This window comes from Helianthus annuus, chromosome 15 (assembly GCF_002127325.2).
Source record: "Helianthus annuus cultivar XRQ/B chromosome 15, HanXRQr2.0-SUNRISE, whole genome shotgun sequence".
NCBI lineage: Eukaryota > Viridiplantae > Streptophyta > Magnoliopsida > Asterales > Asteraceae > Helianthus > Helianthus annuus.
The window spans coordinates 91631233-91649222 of NC_035447.2; the positions used below are offsets into that span (position 1 = coordinate 91631233).

General features: G+C 39.2%; 1 protein-coding gene across 1 annotated transcript; it reads right to left on the reverse strand.

Annotated features, from left to right (window-relative positions):
• Positions 1 to 16626: 16626 nt before the first annotated feature.
• On the reverse strand, positions 16627 to 17660 carry LOC118487259 (cytochrome P450 2F3-like). The gene is made up of 2 exons (XM_035983939.1): positions 17511 to 17660; positions 16627 to 17420 (listed from the first exon to the last, which is right to left on the reverse strand). Exon 2 carries the CDS (start codon positions 17415 to 17417, stop codon positions 16698 to 16700), a length of 720 nt encoding a protein of 239 aa, XP_035839832.1. The 5' UTR covers positions 17418 to 17420; positions 17511 to 17660; the 3' UTR covers positions 16627 to 16697.
• Positions 17661 to 17990: the final 330 nt, after the last annotated feature.

A 17990-nucleotide genomic window follows, 5' to 3' on the forward strand; every position in this document is an offset into this window, starting at 1 on the left:
AACAGGAATAAGCCTAACACATCCATCCATATTGAACAATCAATTCAATAATGTCAAGTGTATACCTATAAATTATCACAAGCTAAACTCAATGCATGTTTCAATTTTGATATGTAATTCAAGAATAAAAAATAGTATAACTATGACATAGAAAGCATAGGAAGAATATTAACATACTTGAATAGTCAATACAAATGATATCTTAGATAATAAATTTAAAAATATACCTTTTAATAATCCAATAACAGAAATAGATAATCAATACCATGAACATTGAAATCTGATTCGCTTAACAATTTAGATAATTTCTATAATCAGTAATCAAACAGCAAAAATAAATAAATAAATTAAACAATACCTTGATGAGGGAAATAAGAATCCTTGTTCTTCCTAATGCTATTTAACTTGAAGTTTAGAGGTGGAAAATGGGTAGATCGAGTGACGGGTTAAAATAGGGTTTTGTTTTTAATTATTTAGGACCAGACTAACCTGAGCAAGTTCTAATATGGTAAACTCTCCTGCCATCAGCCAAGAAGGCCAAAACTGGCATTTGTTTGACACCATTTCACTATAAAGTTTAATAACAATTATCCCAGAGATTATGAAATAGCATACCAAGTCAAATACGTATTAAAAACTTCGCGCTTGTTTTCCATCACCATAAACTGCCATTGCTTGTTTGCGACTGGCCTGCAAAAAAGCAGAGCTATTTTACTAAATGATAACATCCTAGGATCGTATGTGTTAACATACATGTAATTTGAATCATAGCTGTAAAAATTACTTTCATCTTCTGATGTGGCGTCTTCACTGCTGATAGCGGGAGTCACTACCAGTGTAGTATCAGTTAAGGTGGCAATTGCCATTGGTGAAGTTGCTACATTGTTTTCTTTCTTTACCACCGTTGTTGAAGAATCCTTCAAGCTTGCGACCTCCAGATCATCCTTTTCTCTCAATTACATCAGTATTTAATGCTACACTACCTGCAGACCCATCTATTGTTCTTCACTTTCTTGCACACCAAGTTGAATAAATCATAAAACCCCAAAAGAACATCATTTAATTTGTGTTTAAAGTTTTGTAGTTTCAAAGCCTTGTAATTTCCATAGAATTTTACTAAGACATTCTATCAAATGCTCAAATGGAATGAGTTAACATAGTGACACTGGAAGGTTCAAAACTCAATAAATCAAGAAATTCTATCTAGCGTAAGCAAACAATTTGAAACTCACCATCAAAACGGGTTGCCGCCAAATTATAGACTTGCGATATGCCACCAATTTATACAAAGACAGATCAATGATTCACCATAAAACAATAAAAGGCAGATCTGTTAGGATTTAGATCACACACACACGATCAATAAACGAAAGCAACAAGAAAAGTAGACACGAGATTTACGTGGTTCGGTCACAGTGTGTAACCTACGTCTACGGGGGCAACTAGGGTTTGTATTTTATTGAGTGATAATGGTTACAAGTACAAGAGATATATTTATAGGCTAGAATTAGGGTTAGTCCCTTGCTAAACAAGTAACTAAACATCTGGGCCTAAAACACTTAAAACCCATTAGGGTTAGGGCCGGTCGAACCCTTTCCCTTCTTCTCTCTAATTCTTGGCTAGCCTTAATGGGCTGGGCTGAAGACAACATCTCCAACAATCTCCCACTTGGTGTCTTCGGACCTCGAACTGCACCATCTCTTCTGTACTTCTGTAATGAACATCCCCCTTGATCTTCAAAACTCCCTAGTTACCCCGCCTTCTAAACATTATTCCTGAAGGCCAGCTGAAGCTATGCATAGCTTCAGCTTATCCAGCACCACAACCTTGGTAAACATATCTGCTGGATTCTTAGCACCTGGGACATTCTTCAAACTGATTGATCCTTCACTGATCAATCCTCTGACAAAATGATACCTCATCCCTATGTGCTTCGTCTTCCCATGATAAACGGGATTCTTTGCAAGTTTCACCGCACTTTCATTGTCACAATACAGCGAGTAGATTCAGAAAAGCTTTCAACCATATTAGTTCTTTACTGGCCTCAGCTACTGCCATGTATTCAGCTTCTGTAGTAGATAAAGCCACACTTTTCTGAAGTTTGGACATCCAACTCACTGCTGTTCCTCCCACTGTAAAGACATATTCTGTAGTGCTTTTAAATGTATCTTTACAGCCACCCAGGTCAGCATCTGTACAACCCTTGAGAACCACATCGTTTCCTTTAAAACACAGCCCCATCTTTGACGTACCTTTCAAATAACGAAGCACCCATTTAACTGCTTCCCAGTGTTCTCTTCCTGGATTTGACATAAAGCGACTGACAACTCCAACTGCGTGTGCTATGTCAGGTCTCGTGCATACCATAGCATACATTAGACTTCCTACAACAGATGCATATGGAACTCTAGCCATATCAGCTTTTTCTTCTTCTGTTTTGGGACACTGATCTTTAGTAAGCTTGAGGTGACTTCCTAAAGGCGTGTTTCTAGGCTTGGTCTTCTCACTGTTCATACCAAATCTCTCTAACACTTTCTCGATGTATTTCTCCTGGGATAGTGTTATTGAGCCATCTTTTTTGCTTCTAGTTATACTCATCCCGAGTATCTGTTTGGCTGGACCCAAATCTTTCATCTCGAATTCTTTGGACATTTGCTTCTTTAACCTGCTTATGTCTTTCATATCAGAACCTGCAATTAACATATCATCAACATAAAGTAACAATATGATATAAGAGTTGTTGAGCTTCTTCAAATAGCAGCAATGGTCCATCTGACATCTCTTGTACCCTGACCTCTCCATGAAGTTATCAAACTTCATGTACCACTGTCTGGGTGCCTGTTTAAGACCATACAAACTCTTCTTCAATTTGCAGACCCAATTCTCTTTCCCAACAACCTTGAATCCCTCAGGTTGTGCCATATAAATGTCTTCATCTAGGTCACCATGTAGAAAAGCTGTTTTCACATTTAACTGCTCTAGATGCAACTTTTCTGCGGCTACAATACTAAAAACCAACCTGATGGTAGTCATCTTCACCACCGGAGAGAAAATCTCATCATAATCAACTCCCTTCTTCTGCTGAAACCCCTTGACTACTAAACGGGCTTTGTACCGTTTAGAACCATCGTGTTCTTCTTTGACCCTGAAAACCCATTTATTTTGTAAAGCTCTTTTATCTGGCAGAAGCTTTACTAAGGTGGTGTTTGTTTTTTAGAAGAAGTACTTCACAACCTCTTTTGTCTTCTCCACGCAGACCACGCGTAGACGTAGAGGTCTGCAGTTTGTTTGTTTTTTGGAAGAGGTTTCATTAAAAAACCTCTTCCCCACCACTTCCTCGCGCAGACAAGGCTCAACATCTTCATTCCTCTTCTCCAATCCTCCCTCTTTCAAAACAGAACCCTAGCACCCCAAACCCACTCCAGTGCACCTCACCTCTTCCGCCACCCCTTCCAACTCCGCCGCCCTGCACCTCCACCACCCCCTGCACCTTCGTCGCCCTCCTCCTCCAACCGACACCCACCTCCGTCGCCCTCCTCCTCCAGCCGACACCCACCTCCGTCACCCCTCCACTCCAGCCGACACAGGTATGTTTATACAACTTGATTTTGCTCATGATTCCGTTGTTAATAGACCTGATGTATACAATTGTTAGCAGAACTGATTTATACAACTGATGTATACAGTTGTTCAAATTGATGAATCGATTGATTAAAGATTGTGTGATGCTTTCAGCGTATTCTCGTCCTCAATTTCATCGCCTGTGCGGTAATATCTAAGTTTTCTTTTGTTTTTTGATGAAATGCTAGTTTTCAGCGTCCTCCTATGTAATTTTCTAGGTTTTGAATTTGATTGAGATCTCATGTGTAGAGATTTTCAAGTTCAGTACTGTTAAGTTGCTACTTTGTGCTTGGGGTATTGCATATTTGATGTTAGTTAAGTTAACCATGGATGTCAGAAAGAAGTATGATCTCTTAAGTTTAAAGAGGAGCTACATTTTAATTTACAAAGAAATAATATGAATTTACAGGAAAATAGTAATGATTGTTAATACAGCTCTGTTTGTGAACGATGGGAAACTACTTTATTGCATAGTGTTAAAAGGCATCGCCTCTTGCGCTTAGGCCCATCTTCCGTCACGGTGTGGGATGCAATCATATCTCGACATCCTTCTTCTCCGCCACCGCACATCTCGGCACTCACATCTCTCCACAGCTTTGCTCTCGTAAGTCCACTCTTCATTCTCGTTTTGTATTGATTTAGAATGAATGATTCAATATGCGATAGTGTTATTCTTGATATGTCATTGTTAATTTGAAGATTTCATGATTTAATTGGACTTTTGAGATAGTGTTATTCTTGATGATGTTCTGAAGTCTTTAATTTTGTGGATTTTGGTATAAAATATGTTAACTCTATGGTGTTGTTTGTGTTGAAAAAATTCCTGTTACATTATGGTTAGGGGTGTAAACAAGCCCAGAAGCTCGAGAGCAACTCGTTATCGGCTCGGTTAAAAGCTCGAACGAGCCCGAGCCCAAGCTCGAGCCTGAATTAGAGCTCGTTTAGTTATTGAGCTCGAGCTCGAGCCTAAAATACAAAGCTCGTGTAGGCTCGCGAGCCTAAACGAGCCCAAACAAATCAATAAAAGTGGCCATTGTAGAACCACCACCCTAATATAATGTATAAAGCTTTTTTTTTTATAAAATAAAATAATAAATAATACTTAGCCAATAGCCTTAGAAAACATATCAATAAAAGTGGCCATTGTAGAACCACCACTAACACACTTTACAAATATCTCTGATGTGTCAAACACGTTGTATAATCATACGGGCAAAATGTAGGGGTGAGCGACTTCCGGTACCTACCATTGAGACCCACGAACCGGAACCATTAGAACCGTGTTCAGGAACCTTATAAGCCACATGGGTTGCTAGACGATTACGAGTCAAACCCACACCCACGGCTCTCATTTAGAACCCCAGGAAGCTTTTGATGTGTGCCTTATTCAGTCAACCCACGAAGTACAAACGTAGTATGCCTGCTCCATGTCTTTTATTTGCATGTTTCTTTTTTAATCACTTGTTATGCATGTTGTTGGTTATTAGAATATTAGTGGTTAGTTAGTTTTAGTTAGTAGAAGAGTGGGTTAGTTTCTTATGGTTTTGTAAGACTATTTATAGTCTCTTCAAGTATCTATTTTATTAGAAATGAAAAATTATGGATTGAGTCTGAATTCTCTCTAAAGTTCTTTCTGGCTTCCGTCTAATTTCTTTGGATCATTTGATTACAACTTGGTTCGTATCAATTGGTATCAGAGCCGTCGTGATCCCCCTTCGGACCTATGGCTGCTCAAACTCTATCCAAACATGAGTTATTCGATCGAATCGAGTCAAGTATTGCTCGAATGATTGTGTTGGTGCACTACATCTGCTGATTACGTCTTGTATCGAGTCATTGTCTTAGAACGTTAGATCTGGGCTCGAAATACGAGAAATAGTGAGATTGTATAGGTTTTAGATAGTTGGGTCGCTCTTAGAGTCAAATTTAGGTTCATGGATCGCTCATTGGACCATTAAGAGTTTGGACCGCTCGAGCGGACATGTTTGGACCGCTCGAACGGCAAACCAGCTTGGACCGCTAATATGGCTTGTGTGTTGGACCGCTTTAGTGTCAACAACATGGACCGCTCATTGGACCATGTCCAATAAGCGGTCCCAGCACTCTATATATAGTCCAAAAGGCGATCTCAGTTGTAACGTGTGTGTAGAAATCGTGCCGAAGCTCTGCCGGTGCGAGATTTGAGCTGTAAACGTTTGAAATCTATAAACAAGTAGTTAAAAGTGATTTGCCTGCTGTTTCTACCTTAGTTTCTTGTTATTCCGCACCTGAAACCAAGGAGAAAGCCTCTGAACGACTCGTTCGGGTCATCACACGATCCTACAATTGGTATCAGAGCACAGGAGGAGGTTCTCTACAGAAATCAGCCGGTTTTTGTCACTTTTTCTTACTTCTACATCTTCTTTTTCTGATTCGGGAAGATTTCACGGTCGGAATTCGTTCAAAATCTCAGGGATTGTGCAAAATAGTACCGTGACAAATCCTGGAAAGTTTCGGATTAAAATTTAAATTTTAACTGGGTGAAATGTGGATTTGATTATGGACCACTCGATCGGACTACTCTGAAATCGCTTATCCGGACCAAATCAAGGATCGCTCTTCTGGTCGGATCGCTTATTCGTACGTATTTGGATCGCTCATCCGGACGGTTGAACCGCTCATTCGACCGGTTCAGGCTCGCTTATTCGGACGTCTGAACCGCTTATCCGACTGGATCAGGCCCGCTTATCCGGACAACTTCTCGAACCGCTTATCTGGACCGATACTGAATCGCTTATTCGGACATTTGGTGGATCGCTTATTTGGATCGCTCATCTGGACAAACTTGGTTCGCTTATTCGTCACAGTGTTTGAAAAACGTGTTATTGAATCATGGATTTCAATCTCGTTAACAGGACTCAAGAAACACTTGATAGAATAATAATATTAAAGAATGATTTTGATTCATTTTCAGGTTTTCCAGGAGAGAGTACAAGAAGTGTCATTGAGAGATACAAACATCTTGTTCGTTCAATGTCTGATTTAAATATTACAAAAGAACCAAAAGAATGGATTGAAAAATTTATCAGTGCGTTACCGAAAGAAGAATGGGAAGATTATGTCTTGAACTTGAAAAGTTCTAGAGAATTTTCTCAACTGACAATTACTCCACTCATTAAAAGGATTGAAGAACAGATGGAGATCAAAGATAAGAAAAAGAAAGAAAAAGCAGTAAAAGTCAAAGAATCTGGGAAGAATGAATTGTCAAGGTCTGCTTCAGTATGTTCAAAGTGTCATAACTTCAAGACAGTCAATGACAAACTTGTGAAGGATGCAGAAAGTTTGACATCTGAAGTCAAAAAGTTGAAACACGAGAAGCATACTGCTGAAAAACAGATTCTTATAGTTCAGAGTATTTGTGAGAAGCTGAAAGCCGAAAATGTTAAACTGTTGGATAGTGTGAACAGTTTGACATTAGAGAACAAAGGTTTGAAAGAAAATGAAAAGGTGTTTGAAAACAAACAGAAATCATCTGAAAATGAAGATTTCTGGATAAAATTGGAAAACAAAAACCTAAAAGCGAATGAATCAAAATTTCAGGAACAGATAAAAGTTTTGATGAATGAAAAATCTGTTCTTGAAAATTTGAAGACTGAGAATGAGAAAACTATCAAGTCTCATTTTGGGAGAATATCTCAGCTTGAAAGTGAAGCTGAGAATTCGAGGAACAAAATTGATGAACTTGAGAAGAAATTGAAAGGTTTTGTGACTAAATCTGACAGTTTGAGTTTTCCCTGTCCAAAACCACTCAATTCTATGCCGATAAGTGAAAAGATTGAAGATTGTGATGAGAAAACTGATGATGAAAATGAGGAATTTTATTCAGCAGATGAATCTGAGACAAAATCTGATGCTGAAATTAAGAAAAAGGAGAAATTTTTGAAATTAAAAGAAAAATTTCAGAAAACTGTTTTACACTCGACTGAAAAGGGAGAATGCTCTAAGCAGAAACCTGTGAAGAAGATTGTAAAACAGAAACAAAAGATTAAAAATGAAGAAAAAATCTTATCAGTTCAATCATCCAATCACAATCAAAAATCAATAGATTTAAAAATTAAAAATTCAAAAATTGTTGGGTGCAGGACAGATCATAGTGCTTCAAAGTCAAATTCAGCAAAGGTAAGGAAGGAATATCACCAAGCCAAACAATGCTTTGATCTGAGCATTTGGACTAAAAATGGTGATAGGTACGATAACAGAATGTGTTATAGTTGTGGATATCACGGACACATTGCTGTTAACTGCCGATATTGGAGATATGAGACCAGGAGGTGCTATAACTGCAACATCAAAGGTCATATTGCCCGAGATTGCTCGAGAAGATCAATGGGAAGATCAAGGGTTAGGTCTCAGAAAGTGGCAGGAATTCCAGTCAAGGTCAAGCCCGAAGAACTAAAAGTTCGAGAACCAAAAGTTCAACAACCGAAAGTTCTAGAGACGAAAGTTAAACTTTCTCAGGGACAGAAAGACCGACTGAGGAAGAAGAGAAAGAAAGCGAGAGAGTATCTCGAGAAGATTTTGTCCTCAGGTTCACAGGATAAACAGAATAAAAGTTCTGATGAATCGACTCCTTCAGTTGCAAAAACAAGCAAGACGAATTCATCAGATACAAATCTGAGGACAGAACAGAGAGAGAAGAAGAAAGAAAAGGTCGGCGATGAATCTGACAGATCAAAGTCGGACAAGCCACCTGCAGGCAATGATTCTGGTATGGTAAAACCAGAGGAGCCATTGGTTGAGGTAAAAGTTGAGAATTCTAGTTTAGCAATGGATGATGCAAATTTTCCACCATTGTTGAGCAAGAATTCAAAATCACCCAAGGTCAGTCAGGCTTGGGTGAAATTGTTTAAATAGAAAAACCTGACTTGCCGGAGATCCCAAGAGGGTATCGTGGATCATGAATCGGCACATTTCTTGAGAAATTTCACTTTGGTGATTTTTCGCCTCATAAGTGGTAAATCAGGGACATTAATTTGTACTTGATTTTCTACTGATGGTTTATGATCAAACTGAAAATGTTAAATCTTTAAAAGGTTTGAAGAAAACAAGATGAAGAGATAACCCCGAATCTACAAATGGTTTGAACACAAACTAATTTTTCCGGAAAAACCATTTTGATTGAAACAAACTTAAGTGTTTTGAAATCATTATGGGAAAATAGTTTGTTGTGAGGGGGAGTTCTGATTGTTTTTGCACGAGAATGGTGAATTGAAGTAATTCACATAATGTTGTCAAGTTTCTTGTATAGTTTGTTTTCAATTTTTTCTCAAAAAATCAAAATTAAAACATATTTTGATTTTAGGGGGAGTATTAAAATTTTGAAAAATTTAAAAAAATTGAAAAATGAAAATGAGTTTTGTTGCAAAAAGAGGAGATGATAGTACATTGGTGGACTATCACAGCATGCTAGAGATTTGTAAAGACAAAATTGTTTTTAAACAAGTCTTACTAATGATGTGTCAGTAGGCTTCACACAGTTAGTAGATTGTATTCGAGATATAAACATAAAATCAAAACTTACTTATTTTGTGGGGAACACTACTTGGATATATAGGTAACCCCTGAAATCTCGTTTGAAAGGTTTCTTATTCTGGAATACTAGGTTCTTGTACTCAAATGATGTCTGGGGTATTATTCCGGGACTTCTGCTGAACGGTAGTTCTGACCTAGTCCCTGGCTAATACTTTCTTCATATGCTTGAAACATAGCATAAAGCCCTCAGCTGATTAGACAATAAAATTGATGATCAGTTGTTGTAGCTGAAAAGATCCTCTAAAGGGGACCCACTGCTAAGTCGAAGCTGATATCTCTCTGCTGAACGGAAGTTCTGACCTGAGATCCCTCAGTTCTCGCATTTTTCCCCTAATTTATATACAGATATCATTTGTAGTTATACTTACCTGTAGATCAGAATATTGGGATCTGGATACGGGAGTATATTCAAGAGGTGGGACACTCAAATAAGTTTAAGTGCTAATACATTAAATACGTATCTTGAATCAATTGAAAATTTGTGTAGAGGTTTAAGTGGACAACAATACTGACAATCAGAAGTAAATTTGTTTTTAACATTTGCTGATTAATCAAGATCAACGGTGTTGGTGATATGTCTCAAAAAACCGATATGATCCTCTTGCACAATCTCTCAAAAATAGTGTTCATTTCTGTATTGTTCAAAATTCAAAAATCCAAAAATATTGTATTTTTGTTTGATATTTGAAAACTACAAAAAGATTTTCGACAACAGAGTGTGAAGAACTGATTTTTGTCATTTCAAGTGCTAAACATGTTGAACTTGTGGTTTGGGAGAGAGTGTTAAATTGTGAAGATTTGAAATGCAAATTTGGTTCATTAACTTGATGAATAAGTTGAATGGTAACCTACAGTTTGATCTTCATAATTTTTCTTATATGATTTGTTGATTCATTAAGTTGAATTGCAAATTGTATTAGTTTGTAATAGTATGGTTGAGTTTTGCAGGTTTCTGATCCTGTTGCTACGAATAGCCAGGAGATACATCAGAACCAGAGGAGAGCTTAAACAGAGAAAGCCAGGAATTGATTTCAATGGTGATAACGATTTCCAGACAGAGATCTCAGCATTATGTTAGGGGGAGTCTGATGAAAGTTAGAGCCAGAGAATGATCCAGGCATATGATTCCAGGAGGAATTCCTGAAGAAGATATTATTCCAGGCTGAGTTCCTAAAGATTGATAGAATGACAAAGAAAGAGAAGTCCGAAGACTGATCAAGACTGAAGAACTGAAGATAGCATTGTTGTGACTCGATAGTCGACTCCATCAACATCTGAGGGGGAGTCTGTTGGTGCACTACATCTGCTGATTACGTCTTGTATCGAGTCATTGTCTTAGAACGTTAGATCTGGGCTCGAAATACGAGAAATAGTGAGATTGTATAGGTTTTAGATAGTTGGGTCGCTCTTAGAGTCAAATTTAGGTTCATGGATCGCTCATTGGACCATTAAGAGTTTGGACCGCTCGAGCGGACATGTTTGGACCGCTCGAACGGCAAACCAGCTTGGACCGCTAATATGGCTTGTGTGTTGGACCGCTTTAGTGTCAACAACATGGACCGCTCATTGGACCATGTCCAATAAGCGGTCCCAGCACTCTATATATAGTCCAAAAGGCGATCTCAGTTGTAACGTGTGTGTAGAAATCGTGCCGAAGCTCTGCCGGTGCGAGATTTGAGCTGTAAACGTTTGAAATCTATAAACAAGTAGTTAAAAGTGATTTGCCTGCTGTTTCTACCTTAGTTTCTTGTTATTCCGCACCTGAAACCAAGGAGAAAGCCTCTGAACGACTCGTTCGGGTCATCACACGATCCTACAGATTGATATTCTCAAAAATCGACCTCGGTTCCCTACCCTTGCTCCAAAACCCATTCCTATAGCCACACCACCACCACCCATTTCTGCCACTGAGCCACCGGTTCTAGTTATCACACCACCACTATCTGCCACTACCCCACCACCAAAACAAGTGTTCACAGCAGTTACACCACCACCAAAACTAGCCCCCGCCACCCAGTTCACACCATCACCACCACTCCAAAAGCTCACTATGATGACTTCATCAGTTTCTTCTCCATCTTTGACGAACACTACCTCATAATATATCAAGAATGTTGTGGCTCCAAAAACTGAGTGGCGCTTGATGGAAACAGCTCCGAATGCTACCGTACGAGTCGAGTGGCATCCGCCGTGGTTTACACCAAGTCGTGTCCGGATTTTCGACTTGTGGACAAGTCGGGTTCGAGTGGGGTGGATTGATGTGTGCCTTATTCGGTCAACCCACGAAGTACCCACGTAGCATGCCTACTCCATGATCTTTTATTTGCATGTTTCTTTTATAATCACTTGTTATGCATGTTGTTGGTTATTAGAATATTAGTGGTTAGTTAATTTTAGTTAGTAGAAGAGTGGGTTAGTTTCTTATGGTTTTGTAAGACTATTTATAGTCTCTTCAAGTATCTATTTTATTAGGAATGAAAAATTATGAATTGAATCTGAATTCTCTCTAAAGTTCTTTCTGGCTTTCGTCTAATTTCTTTGGATCATTTGATTACGACTTGGTTCGTATCAGCTTTATGTAAAGGAGATACACACTTGAATGTAGAATTCTCTCTACTTTCTCTCTTGTTTCTTCACACAATCAATTATTTTAGGGCCTAATCTAATCTAGTTCATTGACATCCGTGTGAGCTTCATAACATGCGTAAAGCACTTCGATGGCCATTTGTAATTCCGCATGGATTTGATGGACGATAGGTAACAATCGAGGCTTAGATGAAAGCAAGTCAAATAATCACAACCATAAACTTACTCTCAGATGAGCCGGTGGTCATCGTCATTGAGATACAATTCGAACGTCATCATCGTTGTCATGAACATCCCCATCGCATCTCTCAGATGAGCCAGTAATCATCGCATAAGTAATCGATGGTCATTAAGAAACCGCATCAAGAAATCTCAGAAACATTATAAAAGGGGAAAACAAAATATTTCAAACATAAAATCTGGAATCAATATTGATTTGTTTGTGGAGAAGATAATATTTTGGCCGATATCATCATTCCAACAATTGGTAGCTTGGTGAATACGAAGGCTTTTGTTGGGAATCAGACATCATATTTGCAGCGGAAGTTTGAGACATGGATGCATTCATATTCATGGTTGAACCGAATTGAATGTTCAGAAAGAAGATATGAATGCAGGAAGTTCAAACCGAATAATTGGACAATTCGTATATAACTGAATATGTCTTGATACCGGAAGTAGTTGCCGGATATCAAACTTATATACATGATAATTTGGCGGTTCCATTTTGGCGGGAATAACTGCCATGGCAGTTTGAAACTTCTACCCGCTTATCACCGCCATATCGGTCATCTTACATATCGAGAGTATAACTTATAATACAAATACATAAGTTATAGCATAATTAAGTTTAAATCATCAGTCTAACATAACCCCCTTAAACTTGATTATGCTTTGCAGCATACATCAAGACACTCCTATTTGCTTCTTCAACGGCCTTCCTCGCATGATTGAAATCAAAGCGCCTCCATTTCTTTTGCAGGTTCCAGGTACCCTCCCATTCGTTTCTGGCAAAGAGAGCATAAAGTTCCGAAGCAGCCTCATCTTGAGCATCACCAACACTTTTCCTCCTCTCATGGCAGCCGAATGAAGAACCTTCTCCTTCTTTCACCACCTCCTTGTCAAACACCTTCTCTTGAACCACTTTAAACCTGTAATAATATACTAAGACGTCGAGGTACATAGCATATATAATTCTCATGTATTCACCGTCTTGGTAATCATATCCCAGATCCTTAGCAACCACCGACCATAAGTTGTCATTAGTGACACTCTGGTAGCCGCCATCTCTTTCCACCAACACATATAATCCTAGCAGATCAATTTTTCTTTTGTTCGGTGCATATGGAGGGACCGGCCTTGAAGATATTCCCATATTGACGTTCAGGAACCACGTCACCATCTCCTCGAACTTTGCCTCCAAAACGTGTTTGTATTTGAATACAAACTCCCTATCATCTATCATATCATGTATGGATTTGCAATCGGCGAATTCGTGAAACTCCATGGCTTTGATAATCATCAAACTCCAATCCGTCTCTTGTGATGACAGATTCAATTCCTCGAAATAGGAATTAAGATATCTTTCTTTGAATTCATCATCCACTGTACTCACATCAAGAATTCCCTGTTTTTCTTTTAGACCGATTTCCTCTTCCTTTGTCAAGCCGCTCATATCATTCACGGAATTAATAACCGGTGTTGAGAACATTGGAAAGATTTTGCAAGTGTCACCCGATTTGTTAACGGTGTAACCTTGCAACGTTAATTGGTCCAAACTCAACACATTCCGGTCTAATTCTGGTGAGTATAATACACTTTGTATTGTCATGGTCTCATTGCTTGATTTTATTTCTACCGCCCCAACCCCTCGAGTAAATAAGAAATTGTTTTCCCCAGATCTTGTGTCAACCCCAACGATGTGTTTAATGCGTTTAAAAACATTCAAATTTCCAGCAATATGATGTGAAATACAGAACTAACGTACCAGATGTCTACCCATTGGCCTCCTTCGGTACCGATAACAATCATCTCTTGATGATCATTGATTACTCCTTCTTGTTTCTGTATTCCTACATTCACCGCCTGATGAATCAGTTGGCTCGCTTCGTTATTTTCTTTCACCTTACAAGAATAAATCTGGTGCCCTGGTTGGTGACAATAATAACAGAGTCTCTTTGTCGTTCCCAACGGTTCTCTTCGTCTATGCCGTGTTGACATGGCAACATGCTTGATGTGAGTTTGATTTCTGTCTTCCTTCCCAACGGTGCTCTGGTACCACTATGTTGGGAATCAGACATCATATTTGCAGCGGAAGTTTGAGACATGGATGCATTCATATTCATGGTTGAACCGAATTGAATGTTCAGAAAGAAGATATGAATACAAGAAGTTCAAACTGAATAATTGAACAATTCATATATAACTGAATATGTCTTGATACCAGAAGTAGTTGCCGCATATCAAACTTATATACATGACAATTTGGCGGTTCCATTTTGGCGGGAATAACTGCCATGGCAGTTTGAAACTTGTACCCGCTTATCACCGCCATATCGGTCATCTTACATATCGAGAGTATAAGTTATAATACAAATACATAAGTTATAGCATAATTAAGTTTAAATCATCAGTCTAACAGCTTTTTCTTGGTTGTCTCTTCTCTCCAGTGGTGGAGCTTGACCAAAAGTTTCGAGGGGGCGTAAAGTGATAGGACCCAAATTTTTTTCCTATCGTTATGTTTTGGGTCGTGTAACACCCCGTGTTTTCGAATGTCAAAGTCAAAGTCAAAGTCCAAGTCAACTTTGACTTCTTTGACTATTAATGTTTCTTTTACTTCTGTATTATGTGGAATAAGTGTTGTCTAAATGAAATGATCGAATGTTTAACCAAAGTGACCGATTTACGACTGTGAATAGTAGGAAGTAACAATGCGATAAAGTTAACTAATCAGTAATCAAACTGATCTAACTATCATCGAACTCAAAACTCGAATTACGCGAATTTTGGTATGGTTATACGTGTGTGTGTGCCTTATGTGTTACCTGTGCGTGTTTACTTTATGATTTGTGTGGTGATCAATCGAAACTCGAATCGAAACTCGAAAAGCAATCAAACTCAATCGAAACCGACATCGAAACGCGAATTACAGATGATTGTATGTTAGAAATAGTAGTGGGACTGAAAGTAATTTGACTAGGAACTCTATCGTATTCGTATCATTGTCCATCGAAATCAAAATATCGAAAACCGTCGCGAAACACTCGAAAAGGGTTGCTGATCGAACAGGAAGCACCCTGATCGAACAGGCCAGCCGATCGAACAGGTTGTTCGATCGAGCAGGCCATTCGATCGGAGGTCCTGGCCGATCGGTTGACACTTTCCTCTTTTGGAGCCTATAAATAGCCCTGTCGTTGTCACTCTTTCTACTTTTGGAAAGCTCTGACCGAACCAGCCCTTGTTCTTCACCTTTTCTCAGATTTCTCTCAACTCCGGTAAGTTTTCACTCTAATTCTTGTATGTTTTGATCATTACACGATTCTACACCTTTCTATCTTTCAAAACTTGAATTCTAACCGTGAAATCACCAAGATCTAAGTGTTCTTGGATGATGTCATCATGGTGTTCTTGAAGAACATCATACCTTGGCCTCATTCAACCATGAATAGCTTATATCTAACCGATTTCCACATAAACAAACTAGGATTTGCAAGAATCTTAACATTTTCGGGTTAAAACATCAAACTACCGTTCTAAACAATTCACCGGCCGGACTTGGGTGATTCCTGTCCGAACCGGTAAAGCAAGTAAGAACCCACGTTCTATGGTTTAACTCGCTGTCAAAATACCTTGAAATCATATCAAAACAATCAAAACAGCCAAGTGGTAGACGAAAGGCCGACCAGGTCAGAATTGCTGGCCGAACGGCTAGGCTGTCCGAACGAATAGCCCAGCCGATCGGACATACCAGCCGATCGACCGGGCCAGCCGATCGGCTAGCACATGGTCCCACACTTTCAAACTTCATGAAGTATGCTATTGACGAGGTGATGTTCGATCGAATATGCTACTCGATTGGTAAACATTACTCTTCGGATCATGAGATACTATGCTTCAACACTTAATCGATTTTACAACTCGTTCGTAGTATGGAGTGCCACCCGATCGAGCATGCTGTTCGATCGAGTGACATCCTGCTGAGGATCACTTCTGAAGTTCCTAACCGATCGGTTAAGCCGGCCGATCGAACAGACCGTTCGATCGATCGACCTGAAAGGTAAGAACACTTCAGTGTTCTCAAATGCTACAACAAAAACTTCAAAAGTTCGGACCATCATACACAAACACATCCTTCTCAGAGGAAGAAACAATCCACTCGAATGGTCCAGCCGATCGAGCCTACCGGCCGATCGAACAGGACTGTTCAAACGGACTTTCAAACCGAATGAACAGCCCATTCGATCGAACCTGCTGTTCGATCGACCAGGCTATTCGATCCATTTACACTTGTTTGCATTTTCCGTGTTACTTATCGTTATGCTATCGAACTATTCAGGCTAACGCTACTCTCAGCGCTCCCTTCAATCCATAATCAATCACTGTGAGTAAATTTCAAAGTTCGTCCTTTATATATGTCTAATATATCAAAGTATGTCCTTTATCTTTATTAACCTCAGAAAACATACTTAATGTTTGCAAATCCTTACATGTTCCGTCCTTTAGTCCTAATCCAGTTACTTTTCATGGTTAAATTTGACTAAGTCAGCCTCACATAAGGGTATTTTGGTCATTTTATCATAAATAGTAAAATAAATAATAAAAAAATTATATATATATATATACATACAACTCTCTCTCTATCTCTCTCACAACACATCAGCTCTCTCTCTCACACATAAACACCCCCCTCTCTCTCTCTCTCAACACACACACGCATCATCACCACCACCACTCCTTTCACCAACCCTAAACAACATCTGCCACTTCAGCAGATGCGGAATCAGCGACGACATCGGCGGAAGCAGCGCGTGCCGGAGCAAAAACGTTCTCACGTCGGTCCGAAACGGTTCCGCCGCCGTAACTTCGCTGGACGGAAACGTTAAAAAGTCGTTGAGATCGGCGGTTACTCGCCGTTTCATCCGTTTCAATCCACGACCGTTGACTACCATCGTGTTGAATATCAGATCTAGATGAATTGATCGGAAATTTTTTGATTTGGATCGTAGATCTGTGAAGATTTGGAGATTTGAGGGTGAGTTAGGGTTTGAATAATTGGGGAGTTGAAGGGGTGAGAGTCGGTTACGGAAGAGAGAGTTGCAGGGGTGAGAGTCGGTTACGGAAGAGAGTTGAAGGGGAGTTGAAGGGGTGAGATGAGTTGCAGGTGATGATGAATAAGCTTGATGATTTGATTGCCGGAAAACTGGTTTGAAATTTGCCGGTGGGTGTAGCCTCAGAACTTCTTTCACCACCGCGGGTAGATAAACCAAACTAGTGATGTCGGCTTCTGTCACCGCACGCGACCTACCCACGACCCGGTCAAGCTCTTCTTGGACCTTTTGTTGTACATCAGGATGTAACACCAACCTTGCTAAGATCCACTCTATCAGCACTGCTACCGTGTCGGTTCCTCTAAATATCATTTCCTGTTGATAAAAAGTTTAACATAAGTTTATTTAAAACATTAAAATTAAAAGTTACTAAATATGGCAACGGAAAACTGGTGATTTTATTGCCGGAAAGCTGGTTTGAAATTTGCCGGAAAACTAGTTTGGAGCAGATTAAAGTTGCAGGTGAAGTGGTGGTGGTGGCAGATCTGTGGTGGTGGTGGCGGTGGCAGCTGGGTTGTGGTGGTGGGGTTAGGATAGTTAGAGAGAGAAGGAGAAACATTTAGGGTTAGGATAGTTAGAGAGAGAAGGAGAAACATTTAGTCTGTATATATTTATTGTTTTTGATGATTATTTATTTTGATATTTATGATAAAATGACCAAAATACCCTTATGTGGGGTTGACTTAGTCAAATTTAACCATGAAAAGTAACTGGATTAGGACTAAAGGACGTAACATGTAAGGATTTTCAAACATTAAGGATGTTTTCTGAGGTTAATAAAGATAAAGGACATACTTTGATATATTAGACATACATAAAGGACGAAGTTTGAAATTTACTCTTCAAACTATTTGAACGCTAACCGATTGCATGTATTACGTGACT

Bases quoted from the DNA above. Each gene is read 5' to 3' on its own strand.
- LOC118487259 (XM_035983939.1), bottom strand. From the start codon at position 17,417: ATGATATTTAGAGGAACCGACACGGTAGCAGTGCTGATAGAGTGGATC.